The sequence below is a fragment of the Balaenoptera acutorostrata genome, chromosome 11, assembly GCF_949987535.1.
Source record: "Balaenoptera acutorostrata chromosome 11, mBalAcu1.1, whole genome shotgun sequence".
NCBI classification, from domain to species: domain Eukaryota; kingdom Metazoa; phylum Chordata; class Mammalia; order Artiodactyla; family Balaenopteridae; genus Balaenoptera; species Balaenoptera acutorostrata.
This window is the reverse complement of record NC_080074.1, coordinates 46,417,877-46,445,255: the sequence shown is the minus strand read 5'-3', so window position 1 is coordinate 46,445,255 and position 27,379 is coordinate 46,417,877. Positions and strand designations below refer to the sequence as shown.

Below are 27,379 nucleotides of genomic sequence, written 5' to 3'. Positions count from 1 at the left end.
ACTCAGTAATGTTTTATGAAGGGTCTGTTATTGACTTATGTCCAGTTTTAACTAGTATTATTTTAAAAGTTTAATTAGTTTATGTCATGAATGTTTTCATAAGTAATGGCCCCATTTTTAAGTTAAAAGTGTGTCCTTCTTCAAGTACTTAGTCTGAGTGTCTTGATTTGTAACCATAACAGTGAAAGAATGTAGAGGGTGCTTCTGGAGTTTTAATGAGATGCAACTTTGCAGCTTGATCTGAAAACTTGAGGGCATTAAATATTATATATGTATATATATGCACACACTGATGTATTTATTATATAGATATTTATTATGTTAATTTACTTTATTATATTAACATATAATAACATGTAATTTATATAGTAAATATATATTATGAGTGGTAAAATCCAATGGTGTCTGGATTATTCTATGTAAATGTATATTATAGCACTTCAAGAAAGGTTGAAGATATTGTGAATCAGTGGCTGCTGCTTATTAACTGCCTTCTGGGTGCTGTTCATCTATTCACAGTGATGGGAGCTTTACATCCCCTTTTCCATTCTACTAAGCTTTACAATGCTTTTTAAGTTAGGCATGATTATTTCCTTTTAAGCAATGAACATGTACACCTTAGGGAAATTTAGTAATCATCCAAGATGATACGGCTAAGAAATGTTGTGGAGCCAGGATGCAGACCAAGTTTTGTCAGATTTCAAAATCCTTTTCCTTAACAAAATCAGGCCATGTCTTACTGAGATTTGAGGACATAGATGTTTCTCAGTGATGGTCTATGCCCTACTTGTATCTGATGACAAGTTTTGGATTTTGATTTCATTGTCTTTACTGGTTGTACAGTTTCAGAGAGGAGACTGAGGCATACCAAAAAGGAGAACCATTATTTTCCAATACTTGCCCATATGATGATGAGTTGTTTTTCTGTAAAGTGTAATATTTTGTCTAATAAGCATGGCTCTGGGTTTAGAGAATTTCCTTTAGTTGAGAGCAAAGTTCCCTGAAGAATTTTCATTGTTGGGGAAATATGTATGAAGTATGCTTCCATGCTATTCATGCACTTAAGTTTGATTCAGAAAAAAACTGTCTCGTAATTTGGCTAAAGCATATTATTTTATTTTATTTATTTATTTATTTAAAATCACACTCCCCCTGTTTTAATCTGTCCCTCTGCCCGTCTGTCCATCCTCCACTGTTTTTTTTTTTTTAAAGTAGAGGGAAGGATTATTTATTTATTTATTTACTTATTTACTTATTTATTGACTGTGCTGGGTCTTTGTTTCTGTGCGAGGGCTTTCTCTAGTTGCGGCAAGCGGGGGCCACTCTTCATCATGGTGTGCGGGCCTTTCACTATCGCGGCCTCTCTTGTTGCTGGGCACAGGCTCCAGGGGCACAGGCTCCAGATTCACAGGCTCAGTAGTTGTGGCTCACGGGCCCAGTTGCTCCGCGGCATGTGGGATCTTCCCAGACCAGGGCTCGAACCCATGTCCCCTGCATTGGCAGGCAGATTCTCAGCCACTGCGCCACGAGGGAAGCCCCATATTATTTTATAAGCAGAAGCATATAAAGTGGTTATAACTTAACTCAAGCCACAAATGTAATTGAGAATGCCATTTTCTTTTTTCCAGGTTCCTTGGTGTTACTCAGTTTTCGCCTACACATGCCAGAAAGGCATTTCCTTGTTTTGATGAGCCAGTCTACAAGGCTACTTTCAAAATCAGCATCAAGCATCAAGCAACCTATTTATCTTTATCCAATATGCCGGTGGAAACTTCCGTGTTTGAGGAAGATGGATGGGTTACGGATCACTTTTCACAGACCCCTCTCATGTCCACGTATTATTTAGCCTGGGCAATTTGCAACTTCACATACAGAGAAACTACCACCAAGACTGGGGTTGTAGTAAGTATTTCAAGCTTAATGTTGTTTCTGGATAATGTACACTGATTTCTGGATTAACAATGAATCATTTCTATTCTCTTCACAACTTACGTAGCTGAATTCTTTCCTTAATCCTTGGAAGGAAAATTATCTTCCTGGTTTCAGAGTCAGAGAGGAGCTTCTCTTCTATACCCAGCCCTCTTATTACTTTAATCACCTCCCCACCCCTGCCATTCCTGTCCTTCTTCATTGCCTGAGTATCTTTGGAACAGCTATTGTCTGTTATGGGAAATTGCCTCTTTTTATTTATATGATGGTAAAGCTTCTTTTTACTGTAAAATATTTCAAATATACAGAAAATGTGGAGAATAATATAATAAACTTCTACTAGCCAGCTGTATAGAATCTAAACATTTTACCATCTTTGCTCCAGTCTAATTTATTTTTTGAGAAAGTAAAACATATTGGATAGAGTTGAAGCCCTCTGTGGACACCTGTCTGATCTCATTGCCTTGCCTCCTACCTCCTCCTGCCTTGCCCTGAATTTGGATTTTGCTATTTCCATGCACCTTATCACACAATTATTAAGTATATTATTAATTATTAAGTATAAATTTATTTACAATACATTCCATGCTTTAAAATTTCATATAAGTGGTTTTATATTATAGATATCATTCTGCAACTTTATTTTATTTTATTTTTTGCTTAAAATTTTGTTTTTGTGGTTTATCTGAATAGAATGGTTGAGTGAATATATCAAAATTTGTCATCCTCCTATAAATGAACATTTTAATTTTTTTCTGATTTTCATTGATTAACAACAATGCTCAGTGAACATTTTTGTACATAAGTTCTTCTGCCAGTGTGCTAGAATTTCTGTAAGGTACGAAGCTTCTCTTAGCCCATAGCACGCAAGTATATAGAAATATGTACTTAGAGAAGGGTGATATAAGGGAAGCCTAGAGAATTCACTCTTTGTGTTAAATTTATAACAAAAATCAGTTGGATTCTTTAGGATCATTACCATTTGTAACAGCATGGTGTTCTAGGCACTCTTTACATGCTACTGTATTGCGTTAGTCAGATTAAGTCAGGTCATGCCTCTTAAGAACTTTTTCCTCATTTCAGTGGCCTACACAATAAATATGCATTTATTTTAATTTTCATGTCAACCCTAAAGCAAGGTATTATAATTCTATTTTTCCAAGTGAATAAAGTAAATTTAGATTTAAAGAGATGAAGTAACTTTACCAGAGTAAAAAGTAAGCAAGTGGTAGGGCTGCAAGAAAATCTTCTATTGGTCTGATCCCAAATTTGGGGCTCTACCCACCCTGCCCCCCTCCCCATGCCCTAGGAGCTCTGTTTCACCATTTCACCTGTGTGTCGATATGAGAATTCAGGTAATGATTCTGTCCATCCGGTGGCCATCGTATTTGGTGTTGCTCAAACATAACAGAAGAAGTGTACAGAAATCTATATTCTTATTCTGTAGGAAGTTCATAGCTCCATAACAGCCTAAATATTGAATAATGGGTTTGGCTAAATAAATTTTTCTCACTGTTACTTTTAATTTAAATCACTGTGGAACCCATTTAAAAAATAAAATCTGCCTGCATACAAAATTAATGCCATTATTAAAGAACTGTGTATAGTGAATTAATCTACATAATCATTAAAACAGTACCTTAAATGCTGGCTGTAGAAGGCTAGAAAAAAGATATTTTACTCTTTTGGACTTATTTAGTATGTTGAATTCCTCTGATGTTTGTTGATGTCTCCTAGGGATACTTCAAGGCTATACATGTTGGACCATACACAGAAAAGGAATACTAAGACATATCATTCCCTTTTACATCTTCAAAAGTTGATGACTGACTACTTGATGTGGGTCTGTTAGGAGCATAGGATACACTGGAAGTGTTTTTCCTAATATGATTTCTTTAAAATATCCTAAAACTATTCTCAGCTGTACACAATTATGCTTGTTGCTAAGTGATCCATATTTAAAACCAGATACACTCTAATTATTTAGATGTGACTTTTATTAGAGTTAAGAATTCAAGTAATTAGTAAACATTAAAAAATTCCTACTTATTTTTATGTAGAAAAGATAAAACATGCTACCAGAGAACATTGAAAGGTCAACTGAAATAAAAATTTGCTCTACAATCTAAAAATACTAAGAATAGTAAAAAGGAAAACAAAAATTGCTGTTGGGAACCCTTGTTTATCAACTGTGGAACTAAAGTATAAAACCTGGTTTTCTGGGGAGACCTTCAAGTTGGCGGAGGAGTAAGACATGGAGATCACCTTCCTCCCCACAAATACATCAGAAATAACGTCTACATGGGAACAACTCCTACAGAACACCTACTGAACGCTGGCAGAAGACCTCAGACTTCCCAAAAGGCAAGAAACTCCCCACGTACCTGGGTAGGGCAAAAGAAAAAAGAAAAAAAAAAAGCCAAAGAATAGGGACAGGACCTGCACCAGTGGGAGGGAGCTGTGAAGGAGGAAAGGTTTCCACACACTAGGAAGGCCCTTCGCAGGCAGAGATGGCGGGTAGCAGGGGGGGAAGATTCGGAGCCACAGAGGAGAGTGCAGCAACAGGGGTGCAGCAAAGTGGAGAGATTCCCACACAGAGGATCGGTGCCGACCAGCACTCAACAGCCTGTGAGGCTTGTCTGTTCACCCACTGGGATGGGTGGGGGCTGGGAGCTGAGGCTCGGGCTTCGCAGGTCAGATCCCAGGGAGAGGACTGGGATTGGCTGTATGAACACAGCCTGAAGGGGGCTAGTGCACCACAACTAGCCGGGAGGGAGTCCGGGAAAAAGTCTGGACCTGCCTAAGAGGCAAGAGACCATTGGTTCGGGATGCACGAGGAGAGGGGATTCAGAGCACCGCCTAAACGAGCTCCAGAGACGGGCGCGAGGCGCGGCTATCAGCACGGACACCAGAGACCGGCATGAGATGCTAAGGCTGCTGCTGCCTCCACCAAGAAGCCTGTGTGTGAGCACAGGTCACTTTCCACACCTCCCTTCCTGGGAGCCTGTGCAGCCCTCCACTGCCAGGGTCCCGTGATCCAGGGACAACTTCCCTGGGAGAACACACGGTGCACCTCATGCTGTTGCAATGTCATGCTGGCCTCTGCTGCCGTAGGCTCGCCCCGGGTCTGTACCCCTCCCTCCCCTCCGGCCTGAGTGAGCTGGAGCCTCCTAATCAGCTGCTCCTTTAACCCCGTCCCGTCTGAGGGAAGAACAGATGCCCTCAGGCGACCTACATGCAGAGGCAGGGCCAAATCTAAAGCTGAACCCCAGGAGCTGTGCGAACAAGGAAGAAAAAGGGAAATCTCTCCCAGCAGCCTCAGGAGCAGCGGATTAAATCTCCACAACCAACTTGATGTACCCTGCATCTGTGGAATACCTGAATAGACAACGAATCATCCCAAAATTGAGGCGGTGGACTTTGGGAGCAACTGTACACTTGGGGTTAACTTTCTGCATCTAATTTGTTTCTGGTTTTATGTTTGTCTTAGTTTAGTATTTAGAGTTTATTATCATTGGTAGATTTATTTATTGATTTCGTTGCTCTTTTTTTTTATAGATATATATGTTTTCCTTTTTCTCTTATTCTGAGTGTGTATGTGTATGCTTCTTTGTGTGATTTTGCCTGTATAGCTTTGCTTTTACCATTTGTCCTAGCATTCTGTCTTTCCGTTTTTTTCTTTCTTTCTTTTCTTTTATTATGTTTTACTTTTTTTTATTTTTAATAATTTTTTTATTTTAATTATTTTATTTTATTTATTTTTCTTTCTTTTTTTCTTTTTTTCTCCCTTTTCTTCTGAGCCATGTGGCTGACAGGGTCTTGGTGCTCCAGCTGGGTGTCAGGCCTGTGCCTCTGAGGTGGGAGAGCTGAGTTAAGGACATTGGTCCACCAGAGACCTCCCGGCTCCACGTAATATCAAACAGCGAAAGCTCTCCCACAGGTCTCCATCTCAACACTAAGACCCAGCTCCCCTCAATGACCAGCAAAATACAGTGCTGGACACCCTATGCCAAACAACTTGCAAGACAGGAACACAACCCCACCCATTAGCAGCGAGGCTGCTTAAAATCATAATGAGGTTACAGACACCCCAAAACACACCACCGGCCACCGTCCTTCCCACCAGAAAGACAAGATCCAAACTCATCCACCAAAACACAGGCACCAGTCCCCTCCAAAAGGAAGCCTACACAACCTACTGAACCAACCTTAGCCACTGGGGGCAGACACCAAAAACAACGGGAACCACGAACCTGCAGCCTGCAAAAAGGAGACCCCAAACACAGTAAGTTAAGCAAAATGAGAAGACAGAGAAACACACAGCAGATGAAGGAGCAAGGCAGTGACCCACCAGGCCAAACAAATGAAGAGGAAATAGGCAGTCTACCTGAAAAAGAATTCACAGTAATGATAGTAAAGCTGATCCAAAATCTTGGAAATAGAATGGAGAAAATACAAGAAACGTTTAACAAGGACCTAGAAGAACTAAAGAGCAAACAAACAATGATGAACAACACAATAAATGAAATTAAAAATTCTCTAAAAGGAAACAATAGCAGAATAACTGAGGCAGAATAATGGAAATGTGACCTGGAAGATAAAATAATGGAAATAACTACTGCAGAACAAAATAAAGAAAAAAGAATGTAAAGAATTGAGGACAGTCTCAGAGACTTCTGGGACAACATTAAATGCACCAACATTTGAATTATAGGGGTCCCAGAAGAAGAAGAGAAAAAGAAAGGGTCTGAGAAAATATTAGAAGAGATTATAGTTGAAAACTTCCCTAATATGGGAAAGAAAATAGTCAATTAAGTCCAGGAAGTGCAGAGAATCCCATACAGGATAAATCCAAGGAGAAACATGCCAAGACACATATTAATCGAACTATCAAAAATTAAAGACAAAGAAAAAATATTAAAAGCAGCAAAGGAAAAACAACATATAATATACAAAGGAATCCCCATAAGGTTAACAGCTGATCTTTCAGCAGAAACTCTGCAAGCCAGAAGGGAGTGGCAGGACATACTGAAAGTGATGAAAGGGAAAAACCTACAACCAAGATTACTCTACCCAGCAAGGACCTCATTCAGATTTGACGGAGAAATTAAAACCTTTACAGACAAGCAAAAGCTAAGAGAATTCAGCACCACCAAACCAGCTTTACAACAAATGCTAAAGGAACTTCTTTAGGCAGGAAACACAAGAGAAGGAAAGGACCTACAATAACGAACCCAAAACAATTAAAAAAATGGTAATAGGAACATACATATCGATAATTACCTTCAATGTAAATGGATTAAATGCTCCAACCAAAAGACACAGACTGGCTAAATGGATACAAAAACAAGACCCATATATATGCTGTCTTCAAGAGACCCACTTCAGACCTAGGAACACATACAGACTGAAAGTGAGGGGATGGAAAAAGATATTCCATGCAAATGGAAATCAAAAGACAGCTGGAGTAGCAATTCTCATATCAGGCAAAATAGACTTTAAAATATAGTTTGTCTCATATGATCACCTCAGTAGATGCAGAGAAAGCTTTCGACAAAATTCAACACCCATTTATGATAAAAACCCTCCAGAAAGTAGACATAGAGGGAACTTACCTCAACATAATAAAGGCCATATATGACAAACCCATAGCCAACATCATTCTCAATGGTGGAAAACTGAAACCATTTCCACTAAGATCAGGAACAAGACAAGATTCTCCACTCTCACCAATATTATTCAACATAGTTTTGGAAGTTTTAGCCACAGCAGTCACAGAAGAAAAAGAAATAAAAGGAATCCAAATCAGAAAAGAAGAAGTAAAGCTGTCTCTGTTTGCAGATGACAATGTACTATACATAGAGTATCCTAAAGATGCTACCAGAAAACTACTAGAGCTAATCAATAAATTTGGTAAAGTTGTAGGGTACAAAATTAATGCACAGAAATCTCTTGCATTCCTGTACACTAATGATGAAAAATCTGAAAGAGAAATTAAGGAAACACTCCCATTTACCATTGCAGCAAAAACAATGAAATACCTAGGAATAAACCTACTTAAGGAGACAAAAGACGTGTATGCAGAAAACTGTAAGACACTGATGAAAGAAATTAAAGATGATACAAACAGATGGAGAGATATACCACGTTCTTGGATTGGAAGAATCAACATTGTGAAAATGACTATACTACCCAAAGCAATCTACAGATTCAATGCAATCCCTATCAAACTATGAATGGCATTTTTCACAGAACTAGAACAAAAAATTTCACAATTTGTATGGAAATACAAAAGACCCCAAATAGCCAAAACAATCTTGAGAAAGAAAAATGGAGCTGGAGGAATCAGGCTCCCTGACTTCAGACTATACTACAAGCTACAGTAATCAAGACAGAATGGTACTGGCACAAAAATAGAAATATAGATCAATGGAACAGGATAGAAGGCCCAGAGATAAACCCATGCATGTATGGTCACCTTATTTTTGATAAAGGAGGCAAGAATATACAATGGAGAAAAGACAGCCTCTTCAATAAGTGGTGCTGGGAAAACTGGACAGCTACATGTAAAAGAATGAAATTAGAACACTCCCTAACACCATACACAAAAATAAACTCAAAATGGATTAAAGACCTAAATGTAAGGCCATACACTATAAAACTCTTAGAGGAAAACATAGGCAGAACACTCTCTGACATAAATCACAGCAAGATCCTTTTTGACCCACCTCCTAGAGAAGTGGAAATAAAAATGAAAATAAACAAATGGGACCTAATGAAACTCACAAGCTTTTGCACAGCAAAGGAAACCATAAACAAGATGAAACGACAACCCTCAGAATGGAAGAAAATATTTGCAAATGAAGCAACTGACAAGGGATTAATCTCCAGAATATACAAGCAGCTCATGCAGCTCAATATCAAAAAAAAAAAAACCCAATCCAAAAATGGGCAGAAGACCTAAATAGACATTTCTTCAGAGAAGATATACAGATTGCCAACAAACACATGAAAGGATGCTCAACATCACTAATCACTAATCACTAGAGAAATGCAAATCAAAACTACACTGAGGTATCACCTCACACCAGGCAGAATGGCCATAATCAAGAAATCTACAAAAATCTACAAACAATGCTGGAGAGGGTGTGGAGAAAAGGGAACCCTCTTGCACTGTTGTTGGGAATGTAAATTGGTACAGCCACTATGGAGAACAGTATGGAGGTTCCTTAAAAAACTGAAAATAGAACTACCATATCACTACTAGGCATATACCCTGAGAAAACCATAATTCAAAAAGAGTCATGTACCAAAATGTTCATTGCAGCACTATTTACAATAGCCAGGACATGGAAGCAATCTAAATGTCCATCAACAGATGAATGGATAAAGAAGATGTGGCACATATATACAATGGAATATTACTCAGCCATAAAAAGAAATGAAACTGAGTTATTTGTAGTGAGGTGGATGGACCTAGAGTCTGTCATACAGAGTGAAGTAAGTCAGAAAGAGAAAACCAAATACTGTATGCTAACACATATATATGGAATCTAAAAAAAAAATTTTAAAAAGGTTCTGAAGAACCTAGGGGCAGGACAGGAATAAAGATGCAGATGTAGAGAATGGACTTGAGGAAACGGGGAGGCGAAGGTTAAGCTGGGGCGAAGTGAGAGAGTGGCATGGACATATATACACTACCAAATGTAAAATAGATAGCTAGTGGGAAGCAGCCACATAGCACAGGGAGATCAGCTCGGTGCTTTGTGACCACCTAGAGGGGTAGGATAGGGAAATGGGAGAGAGACACAAGAGGGAGGAGATATGGGGATATATGTATATGTATAGCTGATTCACTTTGTTATACAGCAGAAACTAAGACACCATTGTAAAGCAATTATACTCCAATAAAGATGTTAAAAAATCCAAAAACAAAAACCTGGTTTTCTTTTTTTTTTGTCACCCCTTGGAAATTCAATCCATTTTCTTTTTATTGTCATTCCTCTTTATTACCGAGAACACATGGGAATGACATTTCTGAACTCTTAACATCTAAAAGGAGTTGAAATTTAGCTTTAGAATATTGGGTGTGGGATGGTTATATGAAGTCCAGGTGATCATTTTGGATGAAATGATCCAAATGATTTCATCCATTTCAGGTGAAATCCAAGCCTGTAGACATGTTTTGTTTACCCATCCCCAAAATGTCTTAACATTTTTCTAATCAGTTGTCAACATTTAGAAATTGCGAAATTGCTCATAACGTGATTTATATCTGGCTTCTCTTGAAAAATTGGAAAATCCCTTGACACCAGGCTCACATTCTCACTTGGCAGTATTTGTTCATTCATTTATTCCTTCAACAAACTATCACAGAGTTTAGTGCCATAAAACAACCGTTTTATTAGTTTCAAAGTTTCAGTGGGTCAGGAATTTAAAGGACCCAACGGAAACAGTTTGTCTTTGCTCAGAGATGTCAGGGGCCTCAGCTGGGGAAACTTGATGATTGAGGTTGACTTGACAGCTAGAAGCCAGAATCATCTGGACCATATTCACTAATGTGCCTGTTGATTGTTCTGTCAGTCTTCTGGGATGTTAAATAGGGCTTTTGGCCACAGCATCTATGTGTGGCCTTTCCATGTGGTCTGGGCTTGCTCAAAGTCTAGTGGCCTCAGGATGGTTGGATTTCTTATGTGGTTGTTCAGAGCTCCAAAGATGAGTGTTGTTTTTTTTTTTATAAATTTATTTATTTATTTATTTATTTATTTTTGGTTGTGTTGGGTCTTCGTTTGTGTGCGAGGGCTTTCTCTAGTCGCGGCGAGTGGGGGCCACTCTTCATCGCGGTGCACGGGCCTCTCACTATCGCGGCCTGTCTTGTTGCGGAGCACAGGCTCCAGACGCGCAGGCTCAGTAGTTGTGGCTCATGGGCCCAGTTGCTCCGCAGCATGTGGGATCTTCCCAGACCAGGGCTCGAACCCATGTCCCCTGCATTGGCAGGCGGATTCTCAACCACTGCCCAGGGAACCCCAGATGAGTGTTTTAAAAGAACTAGGTGGAAGCTGTATGACCATTGGTGACTTATCCTCAGAAGTCGCACAGCATCACTCTATTGCATTCTAATAATTACAAGTGAGTCATAAGGATGGCTTTGTTCTCTAGAAGAGGGCATAGATCCTACCTATTGATGGGGAGTGTCAAAGAATTTGTGGGCTTGTTTTAAAATCAATACAGTCTGCTCTCTGGCCACAAATTATTTACATTCATTCCATGTACAAAATACACTCACCAATAGGTCTCATTCCATTACAGCTTTAGGCTGAAGTTTGAGGTCCAGGATCTCACCGTCTAATTTAGGTCTAGGTGCAGATGAGACTACTTGGGTTTGGTTTCTTGAGCATGGTTTCTCTTGCTCTGAAGACCTGTTAACTAAAGAGATCCATTATCTATCCTTCTTGCCCCACAACAGACAATGGTGAGATGGAAATCCGATTATTGCAGTAGATCTTTCCATTCAAGAATGGAGAAAATGGGAGGTTATAGCAGCCTCTGGCCCATAGCAATTCTGAAGTTCAAGTGGGCACATATTGGCACTTCCTTAATTATGGCTCAATGCTGCTCCCTGTTAAGTTGTTCTTCCTGGCACTTGGCCCTGCCCTTTGAGCTCTTAGCTTTTTTTTCTAAGGCATCTTTTCTTTTCCAATTAAAAAGTAGTTTATGTCTGCAATTAAATAGCCTTCTCAGCTTGCTTCCTTCCAGTAAAAAGTAGGGGGTTTCAAAAGCCTATTTTTCTTTTGTATTGGTTCTTTTGCTTTAAGTCCAAACAGGTATAATTATGTTAAAAACTGTTGGGGGCTTCCCTGGTGGCGCAGTGGTTGAGAATCTGCCTGCCAATTCAGGGGACATGGGTTCGACCCCTGGTCTGGGAAGATCCCACATGCCGTGGAGCAACTAAGCCCGTGAGCCACAACTATTGAGCCTGCGCGTCTGGAGCCTGTGCTCGCAACAAGAGAGGCCGCGATAGTGAGAGGCCCGCGCACCGCGATGAAGAGTGGCCCTGCTCACCGCAACTGGAGAAAGCCCTCACACAGAAACGAAGACCCAACACAGCCAAAAATAAATAAAAACAAAAACAAACAAAAAAAACTGTTGGCTTTTTATGTATCAAGTTACATCCATTCCATTAGACAAAACTACATATACAAGTCTCTTTAAGATGAGACTTTGTTTACCTTGAGGCTTTGCAGAATAATGCCCATGACATTTTTAGATGCTCTATTATTTAACAGAGAGGGTTTATGAGGCACACCCTTAAGATCCTTAGAAAACCTTTTGTATTTTTAAAAAGGTTTATGGGGCATCACTTTCAGAGTGTCTGAAGTCTTAACAGTTTCTGAAGTCACATCCTTGGCTTCATCATGTGTTCCTGACAGTGACCTGCATTTTTTTCCTAAGGCCATTTCTTACTTTAAGAATATTTTGCCATCTGGAGAGGCTGGGCAGCAGGAGAAAGAGTCTTAATTTCAAGCTCAGCAAGTCCTGGCTCTTTTCTGTTTCTTCTAAATTTTGATTGGAAACTGGACAGTTTGTTCTTAAGCTCATCTCTCTGGTTTTGCATTTTTTCATGGCCAGTAAGAAGCCAGGTGGCACTTTCAGTGTTCTGCCTGGAAATCTTCTTAGCTAGAAAATGCAGTTCAGTAGTTATATTTCTTATTTTCCATGGTACTGCAGGCAACAGGGTTGCCAAACTTTCTTCCACTTAATAACAAAGGTCCCCTTTCCTTCAGCTTCCAATACTATTTACCATTATAGCCTTCAGGCTATCACCAACAGCTTCCTCAAGGGCTATAAATCTTCGGCTAAAGGATCCTCTCAAGGATCTTCCAGCCTTTGCTAACCTTCCCAAGGCCAATAAAAAAAATTACCAATTTTTACGTCCATTGGACTCTGTGGGTCAGGAGTTTGGACAGCATAGAGCAGGGAATGACTCATCTCTGCTCTTCGATGTCCCAGCTGGGAAGGCTCGTCTCACTGGGAGTGCTTGACAGCTCGGGGCCAGAATCATCTGGGGGCAATCTTTACTAACTGTGTTTACTTGTTGTTGGCTGTTGTCTGGGCTCTCACTTGGGGCTTTTATCTGGAGCATCTATGAATGGTCTCCCTATTTGGCCTGAGCTTCTTTGCAGCCTAATGTTGTCAGACTTGTTACTGGTGATTCAGGCCTCCAAAGGTGAGCGTACCGAGAGATGCACACTGCCTGTTCATTCCATTATAAATGGTTGTATAGAATGTATTAGTCACCGTCTTTTTTTCCCTCTCTTCCTTTTAGCAAGGCAGAGGCTGTATTATCCTTTCAGACCTAGCCTAAGAAGTTAACAGTGTCACTGTTGGTGCATTTTGTTACTTACAAACTTAGATTGGTCCGGATTCTAGTGGAGGGGACATAGTCCCCATCTTTCAATGGGAATAGTGTCAAGGAATTTGAAGGCTCATTGGAAAACCACCACAGTTGTTATAAGTATTATAGAGATTATAATATCACAAGCATAGTGCCCGACACATTGTATCCACTCTGTTGATGACAGTTAAGTTGATGATATATTCAGAAGTCATAGAAAGGAGTAGGGATATGTAAGTTTGAGAGGTAGATGGAATCTAGATTATGAAAGGGCTTGATGCCTGGCTAAATTTTAAAATTATTATTCAGTTAACAATAAGATCCACTGGAAATTTAAGAACTGGAAGCATGATATGTATAATTTTTATAATCTCCTGGAAAGAAGCATGCAAAATATGTGGACATGAGGAGACTGGAAATGGGGGTCCATTTAGCTAAGAAAGTCTGGACTAGGGTAATTATAATTCAAATGGATAAGATGGTGTAGTTATGAAAGACATTTAAAAGAAAGAATTGGTAGGACTTGGTGAGGGATAAAAGATAGGAAAAAGTAAACATTGGGGAAGAAGAAGAGCAAAGAGTCAAGAACGACTTTAATGTTTAAGGTAATAACACCTCTATAGTTTCTGTCCTCCAGGTTCAGTATGTATTCTGAACTGGTTATCACAAGCAATGAGAGTTTTCGTTTTTTTTGGCCAATTGGATGCACAACCTACACTACTTGAGTTCCTCCTATTATATAACTGATTATATAGAATTTTATTAGTCAGCATTTTTTTTAATTAGCAAGTGATAGAAATTCAATGTGAGCTTAAGCAAAAAAGGGAAATTTATGAGAAAAATGTCAGAGTATCTCAAAGAATTCCAGGTGAGGGGTGGGCCTGAAACTTTGAGCACTTTGAGAAACTTGGGAATCCTTTTTCAGGTCTTTGTCAGTGCTTCTTCTGCTTTGCTTTACTCTCTCACTGTGGACAGGCTTCCTCTGTTCTTTGAGTCACATGGTAGAATGTTGCTGTCAGAAGTTCCCAAGTTTTGCATATTGACATGCAGGCCCCAGAGGGAAACTGACGTTTATAAATTTCCAAACTCATGGGGAGTGTATTGATGGTCCTTGTTTGAGTCATATGATCATCTCTGGTCACTGTGTCTAGAGAATGCACATCACAGGAACATGACATCTTCTGCTTCACCTTGTGAATGGGAATATACGTTACCAAAAAAACAGGAGTTTCTAGAGGAGAGATGCTGAGCAAAAAGCAACTGCTAGTGCCATAAACATATTTTTCAGGTTTTTTTTTGTATGTGTGGACTGACTACAATAGGAAGGATACACAAAATTTACAGTGATGGTGTATGTGTACATATACCTATACCCAGGAAAGTATACACACTCATACATGTGATGCACATTTCTGATGCTAGGGTTCTAGTGACATTGTGTATACACACTTAAAACATGTGATTATTCAATGTAGTTTCCTACTGGAAATAAAATTTAGGTCTCTTTTTAACAGGAGTAGAAGAGTGTAGGTTAATGTACTCTAAGCTCTTAAAAAATCCATGATAAAAAATCCAGTTAAAAAAAGTCCATGGTAATAATAGGGGTCCTTTTGTTTCGATTGCATTACAAATATAGTAATGGTCCATAGAGAAAGAAAAAGAAGTAGTGACAAAAGAGTTGGGTTACAATTTATTTAGGAATATAAGTGGAGGCTTCTTGACTATCCCTAGAAGAGATAATCCTCCTCCTTCTCCCTACTCTTAGAAGACTTTGTACACTTATCTCTCACAGTCATTGTCTGTCTGTTTATAGTCCTTTCTTGCTGGCCTCTTTGCTCCTCTGGACTGTGAACTCTTTGAAGTCAGGCGCCATACCTTACTCATCTTTGTAAAATCAGCCATCCCTATTGTATATAGAAAATGAGAGGTACTCAGTGAAAGTCCACTGGACACCTAAATAAGTGAATTCCCTTCGGAGAAGTCACAGTGTCAGGAGTTTCCAAAACCTTGTGGTTAGGTTAATATATAGGGCGTGAAAATTCATGAGAAGTAATTTTGACCAATATTGAATGTAAAATAGTGAATGTTGCAATAGAGGTATCTTCACTTTTTAGGCACTTTGTTGGAAGATGTTGTTAAGGAGAGCTGAGTACTGAGAGGTAAAGTTTTACTGCCAAACAGGGAACTGGATTCAGTGCAGAGTCGAGTCTCTGGAGGATCTAGTACAGGGGAGGAGAAATGGGGGTGTTTCTTATAAACCGAAAGACCAGCAATTGTCTCTGTCCTCTAACAAGAAAGGAAAGTCTCTGAGTGCTGTTGACTGGCTGGTGATAGCTGGGCTATTGGCTAGGTGGCCCTGGCTGCCACCTAGGTGCCTGTGATGGAATTTTGGTGCCCAACTCACCTCTGCTGCATGAGGGCTATGCCTGAGGCAGGCTTGGGTCATCCAGTCAGATCTGTACTCTTGTCAGCAGGCTATGTGGTCAGGTCAGTAGTTTATTGGAGTCAAGGAGTTTGAGAAGTTAAAAAGAAAAAAAATGTAATTGATGAACCTCCTTAAATTTCATTAGTGTGGTAGGAATAGAGCCAATGGGTTCTGTTAAGGAGTGAGTGTAGAGTGGACAAATGGATGTAGTGATTGTAGACTATGTCCTTAAGAGTGCTAGTTAAGGGAAAGGATAAGAAAATACATGTATGCAGAGCCTGGTGCAAGTGATTTTTAGATATAGGAGTGCTGAATCTGTAGAAGAGAACAACAACAACAACAAAAAGTTTCCAGACCGTAGCCGAAGAGCTACCAGATGTTTAGTAGTTTGTCTTTGTAGGGGAAATATCCAACACTCCTTTGTACCTTTCTGCAAGTTTTAAGAACCCAGGAATAGGAATAGAGAAAGCAGATGTGGGAGATTCAACCTGGGAGAATGACAAGACACACGTGGCCAGCAATCAAGAGGGTACGACATCTAGAGTGACAATGAAAACATTGTTGAAAGTATAGGCCATGGTTTCCAGAGAGGCAAGGGAACCCAAAGTGGGAGTGATAGTCATGGAAAATGGATTGGGACAGATGAAGAATAGAAGTCACCATGAGAATAAAAAGTCAGAGTAGAGTGATGAAGTGGATGAGGTAGAAAGCTGTCATAGAAAGGAGGTTTCAGATTTCAGGGTGAGTTGGGGGAATTTTAACTGCAGTTTAATTGAGTTGGAGGAATGTTATTGCAAAGTTGGATGGATGAAGGGAATTGACGTTAGAATCATGGAGGGAGCTGAGATAAAATAACGGCAAGGCTGTATTGGAACAAACATCAAAACAATTGAGGGGGAATCCTTGAGAATGTTAATAAGAAAGCTGTAGGCAGGCTTCAGACTTTTGAAGTGTGAGTATCACACTTGGAGGCCTAGATGGGGAAGAGAATTAGTGAATTCCATTAACTTCAAAAGAGAAGAGTTTTTTCATAAAGGTGGAGGAATCATGGTATAAAAGTAGCAGTGGAAGAGTCAGGAAAGTGCTCATCCCTCTCTGGCTCTGAGGGTGGATGAGAGAGGATCTAACTATAGATGAGAATGTGAGTAGAAGTAGCAGGAGTCAGGGGTTTGTGTAAAGGCTAAGAGCTGTTGATAATGAAGATTATTTACACAGAGGGTAGAATGGTAGGCTGGAGGGATGTGTCAACAGCGGAAGGGGGAGAGGACTGAGTAGGCAGAATTTAGTTAGTGGAGGAGCTTATAGAACTATCCAGCTCCAAGGTTCCCATTGGGGTGTTGGTGTAATGGTGTGTGCCTCAGCAAATCTCCATCCCCTGGTGGCTGGCCTGGGCTGATGGTAGATTAAGTGATGAATGATAATGGGTTTTGTTGCATAATTCACGATTTATCTACTGCCCTGAGGTTTAAGAGTCTACCTATTGAAGAGGCTAATAGAGGCTGAAGGAAAAAGGTTTAAATAAAAATAAGCAGAACAGTTTAGTCATTGTAGAGTACCCATGGCTGTAGTATGTTTAAACTTGATGATGTGTGTGATGGATCACGTGGTGCGTAACCAGGTCCATTCTCTCTTGGTAGAGAGAAAGGAGGTGATTCTGGTGGTGATCCTCTTTCCCTCAATCTTACTGCTAAAATTTTGGGTGGTTGCAATGGAGGCCACCAATCCAGTTGCCTCTTAGGTATGGTCCCGGCATATCTAGAGTAGCATAATAGCGTATAATCTGTTAATCTGAAAGAGTTTGCTTTTCCTTTCTTTGCTGTGTACTTTCCTTATAACTTAAGATTTATTATTGTTATTTTTGATCTTACTTCTTCTTTTTACTTCTAGTTCTTTAGGACTTTTACTTTAAAGAACTGTTTTGCCCAATCCTTTATAATCTAAGGGAGGTAGAGTATTTTGTAATATTGAGGAAGAAAGTGGTGAGAGATGAGGTTGGAGATTTATGCAGGGGACAGATCATGGAGGGATTTGTATGTCATTGATTTTATCCTTTAAGAAGAGGGAAGCATTAAAGGATTTGAGCTTGGGAGGGCTTCAGATCGTATCAGGAGTTTTCTGTAGAAGCATGGGGATAATACGAAATGTCTTATCACCTTTCCCAAAAGACTCTCAGTTCCTTTTGTCCATTATTTACCTGACCAGGATCAGTTTTCCTGTTTGATTAAAGCTGTCATGATGGTCTAGCTCAACTTTCCTGAAGATCTAGGAACAGGAAGTAAGTGGAGGTATGGCAAACAAGTGGAGAGTCTTAGATCATGGCTGACACGAAAAGAGTATCCAAACTTTTGCATCTGGTCTCAGACATAAAATGTGCTTCAGTTCAGAGAAAAAATCTCTGGGTAATCATGATATAAAACAAATGATGAAACTAAATTATATTCTAAAGATTGATGTTACTGAGATTCAAATGATTCTTACAGGATCTGATGTCAAATTTCAGAGACTAACTAGGGTATTTGGTCGAGATATATTAATATTTCTGGGGGTGGAACTTGCATGAAACAAAGAGGAAAATTCTTTGCTGAAGAATCAAATACTATTCCTGGAAGGTCTTTGTATTCAGTTGGATATATAAAGCTGAATATTCAGAGTGGAAGAAGACATCCAAGTACTAATAGAACTGTCTGTCTTTAGCCCCTGCCACCTACTAATGTTTCTTGACTTCCTTTTCAGACCAGATGGCAGGAGGAAACGTGCTGGGTCTGTGAAATACTGCTATTTTCTGATTAGGTTTAATTGGGGGCGGGGGGATTGGTGAATGCCTAAAACTAATCACTATCCAAATGTACTGTTCACATGCCACTGAAAAGTATTTATTTCTTATATTTCTTAAAACCATAGAAAACCATTGCTTTATCCATTCACAAATCTGTATTAGGCAACTGTGTTCAGTACTAAACTGAGATAATTGGAAAATCCTAGCATAGTTAAGATGACCAAAGAGAGAACAGACTGGGCAGAATTCATAAGAAGTTCACAAAGATGTAAGACTTTGAGTGACAGAGAGGAAAAATTCTCAACTTTTTGCAGTTAATCAATCAGCCAGTTAGTCAATCAGTTAATCAAAAGCAAACAGTAATCAACCAGGTTAAATACTGCTGTAAACCAATGTATAAGGTATAGATTTCATTTCCAAAGGGTTTAAGAGCCAGTTGATTAGACAAGATAAACACATTACCACATACTGGATGGTACAAGGCAGTATTTTATAAAGGAAAGGTAAATTCAGTGCTATGTTAGATGACAAGGAAGAACAGAGAAGGAGATCAATGTGGACAGATACTTATTGAAGAGTATTGGAACTTGAGGGAGGGGTGAATATGGGAAGGTGAAAGGCAAATTAGAGAGCCTTCTTTGTGAGATGAAGAGAGTGTCTAAGGAAGGGATGACCATGGAATTTTCTTCAGAGTGAGAAGATTAATATATCACTTGGTTGGTTGTAAGTACCTGAAAGCAACTCAGGAAAACTTAAGCAAAAGAGAAAATCAATGGTGGGATCCTGGCCAGCTCACCGGAAAGAATTAAATAATTATGTCTTGGGAAGAACAGACTTGAGCATCTAGACAATAATTACCAATTACCTATCTTCTTGGGGCGCTGTCATCCGAATGTTTTGGCTGCAGTCCTCAAATTCCCAGGAGAGAGAGAGGGAGCAATTTGTATTGCCTGAATAGAGTGCCCATCTCCAGGTATGATGTAGATTCTGGGATTCCTTCATAGGGGCAGATGGAATCTGGGGAGGGGTAATTTCTCAAAGGAAAACCAGTATAACATTATCAAGAAAGGGAAGAAGTATATCCTTTCAGCAATCATCAGATAAATATATATTTCATTTATTGAGTACTTAGCAGCTGCCAGGCACTGTTCTGTTTAATATTTCATTTAATGTTTTGAGGCAAGAACTGTTGCATTTTCTAGATGAGGAAAATGAGGCACTGAGAGAGCGAATACCTAGCTGGCCCGTGGTTGCGTGGCTCACAGTGGCAGAGCCAGCATTCACACCCAGGGAGCTGAGCTCCTGAGCTGGGCTGGATCCCAGGGAAGATGAAAGGTGGAGTCACAGGAAGGGAAAGTGAATAGGTGGAGTGGGGTCAGAAAGACAAGTTTAGATTGGAAATGGAAAGAAGTCAGGATCCCCAAAGGATAAGGGAATGACATGATACAAGTGCGGTTTAAGAAATATTAATCTTGAAGAAGCATGCCAAATACATTGGAAGGGAAGAAAGCCTTGAGTTTTGAAAGCCCATCTCCAGAAGGTCCTGGCTGAGTGTGGATAATGGTGCTTCAGACCTGGTGAAGGCAAATGCATTGACTGTTCTTATGTCTTTTTCACATGGCAGTGAAGCTTTTTTTTTTTTTTAATGTAACTCCATGAAGTGCTGTACTTTAATTACTGAATTACGATTTTAAAGAATATTGGTATGACAAGAAAGAATTACCCCAGCACAAGAGCTTAACTGTTCTTCTAGGCAATTTTAGGTTTCATTTCTGCCACAAAGCCTTGCCCTAGCTAGATTCTTTCTCTTCTTTGAACTGTAATAGCCCTTTAATTATAACTCTCTTTGGATCATTGTCCTAATAAATTTATTATGTTGTTTTCTGCACATCTTTTTTTTACTTATGAGATTGCAAGATCTGTGAGGATAAGAACTTTGCCAGCAAAAAACACACTCATATACTGTATTATACATATAATCACACAACACATATGTATATATTCTGGGCAGCTTACAGAAATTATATGTTTAGTATATACTATATACTCCGTGGTATATAGCATATTTCCTTGCCCATAGCAGTCAGTCAGTAAATATTCAAGGCATGGGTGTTATAAGATGCGCTTGAAGGAAAAATCAGTAAGTCTTGCTGAGTGTGTTGATTTGGGTGACAAGGGAATAAAAGTAATCAAACAAAACCTCAGGGTTTCAGGTTGCTTGACTGAGAGGACAGTGCTTTAGTACTGTGTCTTTACTTCTTCGTTTTTCTCTTCGCTTTCTTTCCCCTCCTCTCTTATTTTCTCTCCCTCTTCTCCATACAGTTCTAAGTTCAGGTGGAGGCTTGGCCAGAGTGAGGCATTTCATGTGTTCTTCCCCTCTGACTTAACACTACACACGCCTGTCATGCCAGAGAAAGAAAATGAAGACATACAGTGTTCTGTTTTTTTATATGGTAAATTTATTATATATGTCTCTCTGATGAAATGTAAATCTTTTAAATGGCAAGTCAGGCTGAAAGTTAGGTTATCTCCACACATGCCTAGAATTAATGCAGATGTGTCTCTGAGCATTTCAGAGAGGAAAAAAACAATCATTTGAATCAGGAACCCTTTTCCTGAATGGAGAAGTGTTCTTATTTATTTATTTTTCAGTAATTCATTAAACAATGAGAAATTTCATCAGAAGGACCTCGTGGAAATGTCTGAAATGCTCATGGTGAGAGCAGTTCTTTTACCTCCCCTTTCCCTAGGGCAGTGGTCCCCAACCTTTTTCGCAACAGGGACCGGTTTCGTGGAAGACAATTTTTCCATGGACCAGGGCAGGGGGTGGGTAGTTTCAGGATGATTCAAGTGCATAATGTTTATTGTGCACTTCTATTATTATTACATTGTAATATATAATGAAATAATTATACAACTCACCATAATGCAGAATCAGTGGGAGCCCTGAGCTTGTTTTCACTTGCCACTCACTGATAGGGTTTGGATATGAGTCTGCAAGCAGTCGATTTATTATGGTCTCTGTGCAGTCAAACCTCTCCGCTAATGATAATCTGTATTTGCAACCACTCCCTAGCGCTAGCATCACTGCCTCAGCTCCACCTCAAATCATCAGGCATTAGATTCTCACAAAGAGCGTGCAACCTAGATCCCTCGCATGCGCAGTTCACAGTAGGGTTCAGGCTCCTATGAGGATCTAATGCTGCCACTGATCTGACAGGAGGCGGAGCTCAGGCGGTAATGCGAGCGATGGGGAGCGGCTGTAAATACAGATGAAGCGTGGCTCGCTAGCCCGCCACTCACCTCCTGCTGTGCGGCCTGGTTCCTAACAGGCCACAGACTGGTAGCGGTCCGTGGCCTGGGGGTTGGGGACCCCTGCCCTAGGGACAGGCAGTGTGAACAACGAGTGCGTGGGGTAGTCATCAGCCGAGAGTGGAGGGATTCTATTACATGATGTGTGTTTTCCAGGAAGCCATAACGGAGTCAAGCGCAGGTTGGGCCAAGAAGGATAGTGAAAATAGAATTGGTATTTAGCAGATGGGGGTTAGATTTTGGATTCCATCACTTACTAGAGGCAGATATCTCAACTAGAGCCACATTCTCTGATATGAATGGGATAAAAATGCATGCCTGGTAATACTGTTGAGAAACTTAAAGGAGACAATGGGAGTGAAACATCCACCACAGTGCTGGGCACATAAGGATGTTCAATGCACGGCAGCTATACTGACAAGGCTAAGTTTCTGTCTCGCTAGTGAGTAAGCTAAGGCAGGCTGGATGGAGAAGGAGCACAGGAGGGTAAAATGGGAGCCTTTGTGGCAGCAGCTTAAAAAAGATAGTTTTCAAAGGCCAAGGAGGATTATTCAGAGGGGGAAGACAAGAAACACTGCTATTTCATCTTGACACCCCAGCATAATGCCACTGTGAAAAAGTGTTGCAAAAATTTGTGGTGGTTATTTTTCCTGGGATTACCAACATTGTGCAAGTGACTTATAAGCTCGTTATTAGAGGAAGGAAGAAGGGTGTGAGGGATATTTCTCTGTGGTACTGTCATATGTGGGAAGATGGAATCTTCTTAGATTTATAGAGGAATTGCTCCTGGAGGTGGGGGGTGGGAAACCAGGGAAAGAAAGGTATTTGAAGACATGGAGATCCTATGTCTATTATCTATGTTCATATATTAAAAAATAAAGTTATTTCCTACTACTTATCAGGATATGATTTAAGGTGGGTTGTAACAAAAGGACATAGAGGTTGAAAGATGGAAAAGATGGAAGAGATTTTCTGCACTATTGGGGCATCATAAAATTATTCATTCCTTCACCAAATTGTCTTATTTATTACTTTATTTTAAAATAGCATTATTTTATTAATCATTTATTATGTGTCAGACACTGTTCTAAGAACTTTACATGGATTAGCTCATTTAATCTTCATAATAATTACCTTAGGGAATTTTTGGTAAGTGGTCTTACTGCAGAGCCCATGCTCCTCACTGCTACGCTGTACTGGCTCACAGATGTTAAGATTGGATGTCTACAGGGCAGACACAGGGCTGTGCACAATAAGCATGGCCTCTTTCTTCACAGAGCTTATGTCCTAGCTAGATGTGAGCTGCTTCTCAGAGACTGTGTATTTGGGCATTCTAACCACATGTCTGTAGGGGAAGGGGTTCTTTCAACACCCTTTGAAACAGTTTCTCAACCTTCGGCACTGTTGATTTTGGGTTGGATAACATTTTGTTGTGGAGGTCTGTCCTGCGCATTATATGATGTGTAGCAGCATCCCTGGATTCTCCCCGGTTGTTGCTAGCAGCCCCTCCAGTCATGACAACTGCAAATGTCTCCAGACATTGTCAAATGGGCCCTGGCAAAATCACGCCTCATTGAGAACCCCTGATCTAGAAGAATGACATAGTGATTGATGACTGTATGAAAGCTATGGAGATGACTCCATCTGGAGGTGTGCAGCCAACTTGGAGCAGGTATTCAAGAGGTGACAGAGGGCTCATCAAGACTCCTTTCACTAACTGATATCTACTTACTTCTTCAGATAAATGTGCGCACAAATGCAATTAAGGGAAATCTAGACTACATTATTAGAGACTTTGAGGTTCTGGATGGGAAATGGATTAAGAGACAAAGTTTTTCATAATTAAAGGACATAGCTCACCATGTAGAAAGAACAAATGAGCAGGAACTTTTTATGCTGTGTTCTGTAGTCAGGCATTGTTTGGCTGTTTTAAGGATAGTCTGAGTCTTGTTCAGTTTGCGGTGTTTCCAATGTACTGTTTGATTGATATTCACTTAGTCTTCATATTCTAGATGTAGGAGACTTGGTGGAGACTCTACAGCAGTGGTTCTTAAACTACATGTTCATATAAGAATCACCTGTGGACTGTTTTTCAGGTTCACATTTATGGGTCCTACTGTACAGACATGGTGAATTTGAACCTTCAGACATGGGGGCTCGGCTTCGAGAGGATATTAAAAGTGCTCAGATATACACTCCTAAATGAGAAACATGGACTCAGGCTTCTCATGCTTCTTTATCTGGGATGATCTTTTGTGACTCTGCTCCCTCCTTTTGAAGGCATATCCTGAAAGTCACACATAAAGCATTAAAAAAAAATTTCCCATTGGCCTTATAACTTTCTTACATGCTATACCTAAGTGCAAAGGATGTTGGGAAATGTAGTCTTTATTCCATAAAGCCATGTGTTGAGCTAAAAACGAGGGGTTCCAAAACTGAAGAACAAGGGGATTGAGCATTAGTAGACAATTAGCAGCCCCTGACACAGATTATTATCATTAAAACATAATGAGAACATTGGACATTTATTGAATATTAAATGTGTCAGGAGCAGTGAAAAGCAACCATGTGATGTTGCTGTTACCATTATCCTTATTTTATAGGTGAGGAATTGGAATCTCGAAGGGCCTACCAACTTGATCCTTGTCACATAGTTGGTGGATGTTAAAGCTAAAATATTCAATGGATTCTGTATACAAGCATTTTCTATGAGACAATCTAATTACACTACCTCAATTGCCCCAATGAACCTAGTAGTTACAGATTTTAGATTCTCTAGCTTTAGATATGAAACATGTTTGACCGTTATTGATAATAGTAATGTCAATAGTCCTTTCTCCTTCAGATTTTATTAGAATTTTACTACTATATATATTTAATTTAGTATCTACTTTGTTTTCATAGTTCTAAATGAGAACAGAAAAATAGTACCATAAGATAGGATAGCTGCAGAGAGAGCCTGACACTATTTAGTAAATTTGGCAACATTTTCAGTTTATAGTGCCCAATAATCCAGGGGATCATTGATAAATATTAGGAAATTTTGGAGTGGCAGTGATCCCACCAGAGTGTGATTCATAGAAAATCTGAATCGGACTTATATAAATATATAGGCCTCTCTCCATGATAGCTAGTTCATGAATCAAGTAGGATAATACCTGGTTAGGCTTATTTATCCTCTTGAGATGACCCAAACAGCAGTCTCTGAGAAGTCTTAGTGCAGTCTGTCGGTAATCAAAAGGCCAGTTAATAAAGAGTTCCTCATAACCAGGTCCAAATCTGAGATGGTTATTCTCATCAAGAGTCTTTCCTTAGATTTCTTTTGACTCCCAGTATCACTGAAACAGATTATACACATAACTGAACCAGGAATGTTTTAGGAAATTATTAATATAAGGAATATATTTTTCCAAGTCCATGACTGACCTTTTAAATAGTAAGTCATTCATGGCATGCTGGTCTCTTTAGGGAAGTATTTCCTCTGTAAGCAGTTGTATAGGGTTGTAGGTAAGCAGAAATCAATCTTATTGTCCCATGTGTCTGTCATCTTATCCTGTGGTTAGATAAATATTCTGAGAGAGAGATTGAGATTAACTTTTTATTAGAATACCCCACCAAAAAAAAAAAAGAACCAAGACTCCAATAAAATCAATGTCCTTTTGGTAGTTTTTGTTCAAAAGTATCCAAACCTGAACAATAACAACAGAATAACTCTGACAAAGTTTTAAACATGACACGTGACATTCTCATTAGAAAATAATAAATGTTATTCCACAAATTAGACTAAATCATTTTCAAAAGTTTATCCTTTCTGAAAAAATAGATTACTAAATCCCACTGATAGGCTCTAGGCTCAGTCATTCTGGACAATTACTGAGGAAGATATTGGAACATTGTTGGTGCTCATGATATGATTTTTGCAAATGAGATCATAGAGGCATAAACTGCCATTGATGACAAGGCAAGTAATTAATCACCAAATGATGACTAAGAATCCCAGAGGATTTGGGCTGCAAGAATCATTTGCCTCCTCAGTAATAGGTCCTAATATTTTCAGTAGGATATACCCGAAATGTGTGAGGACAGTTGTATCAGGATGTATCTGCAACTAGAGAAAAGGAATTTCCCAGTCTGGTTTCACATAGGGGCAGGACATTACCAAGCCAGGCATAAAACCCCAACAGAGATGAGATTTTATTGCTGAAGATGCAAGGTCTGTCTAAAGGTATAGATGCAATCTGGCAAGAGTAAATCATTTTCTCCAGTAATTTTACTGGTTCCACTGACTCTGTGCCTAAAACTCCTTTCTTTTCAAATATGGCTACATTACACTCCAAATACTCCCTGCATACACTCCAAATCTTGGAAGACATTCTTGGATTTCCCTCTTGGTATTCTTCCCCTCTCTGCCTTGGCTGTTATTACTTTTTAGCCCATTTGGATGTGACATCTCCATCTTACAAAGAACTCCATCTTGTTGGGTTACTACTAGTGAGAGACACTGGTACTAAACAGGTCCTGTGCAGTTTGGGTTGTTCTGTCATCTCCCTTTTCCCTGCTTCATGGCCTAGAGTTTGTCCTCCTGGTGGATATCTAATTGAAACTCTCTTTTGGTTTCCTTCTAAAAAAATTATGAGATCAGATGTCTAAATCTAATATTTTGCAGGAGAAACAAGTAGGCTTTATACATATTTATCTCTTATGAATGTTTTCCATATCAGTAATATTCACTGAAAACACACTAAAGGACAGTATTCATCAAACCCCCCCATCAGTTTTTGATTCCGTGTCAGAAAGTAATTGTGGACTAAGCATAATATTTCTGTAAATAACAGCCTAGAAAATGCTTTTTGAAAATCTTCATAATGCTAACATTGTTAAATCAGGGAGGGTAGGAATCATTTTATGATACACACAATTCCAGTACTCAGCCATGTAAAGCAGACTTTTGCCCTAATTTCTCATTTATTTTAAATTTACATTAAATGACTTGGCAACAGTACTAGAGGAACAGTACATATTTCAGCTGTAGCAAACAAGAAGATAAGTATTCTTCTCTGTGTAGATGTTAGGATTTCATTCATTCAGTCATACAGTAATGTTCACTCACCAAATATTTACTTGAATTTTCCTATGTTCCAAGCACTGGGAACAAAGCAATGAATAAAGCAGATAAAACTTTATAAAGCTTACATTCTATTTCACTGGGGGGAGATTGACAAGAAAATAAAATACATAATATGTGAGATTGTGATATGTGCTAAGGAGAAAAACAAAACAGGGAAAACAGTGATGCAATTTAAAATAGGGTGATTAAAGCCTCTCTGAAAATGAATATTTGAACGAAGGCTTAACTGTAGGAGTGAGAATTGGGGTATCTGGGGAAAGGATTCCAGGCAGAGGGAACAGACAGTGCAAAGGTGTTGAGGCAGGGGAATGCCTGGAGTGTTCCAGGTGCTGGAAGAAGAGCCCTGGGGTGAAGAGGAGAATAGTAGATGATGAGGTCAGGTGTGTGTGTGCGTGTGTGTGTGTGTGTGTGCGC

General features: G+C 39.5%; 1 protein-coding gene across 1 annotated transcript in view; it reads left to right on the top strand.

Moving 5' to 3' along the window:
- Positions 1–27,379, top strand: part of TRHDE (thyrotropin releasing hormone degrading enzyme) — a 412,025-nt gene that overhangs the window by 11,107 nt on the left and 373,539 nt on the right. The window contains exon 2 of the mRNA XM_007195005.2: positions 1,629–1,902. Within this exon, the coding sequence (XP_007195067.2) occupies positions 1,629–1,902 (274 nt within the window). The remainder of the gene's footprint in view (positions 1–1,628; positions 1,903–27,379) is intronic.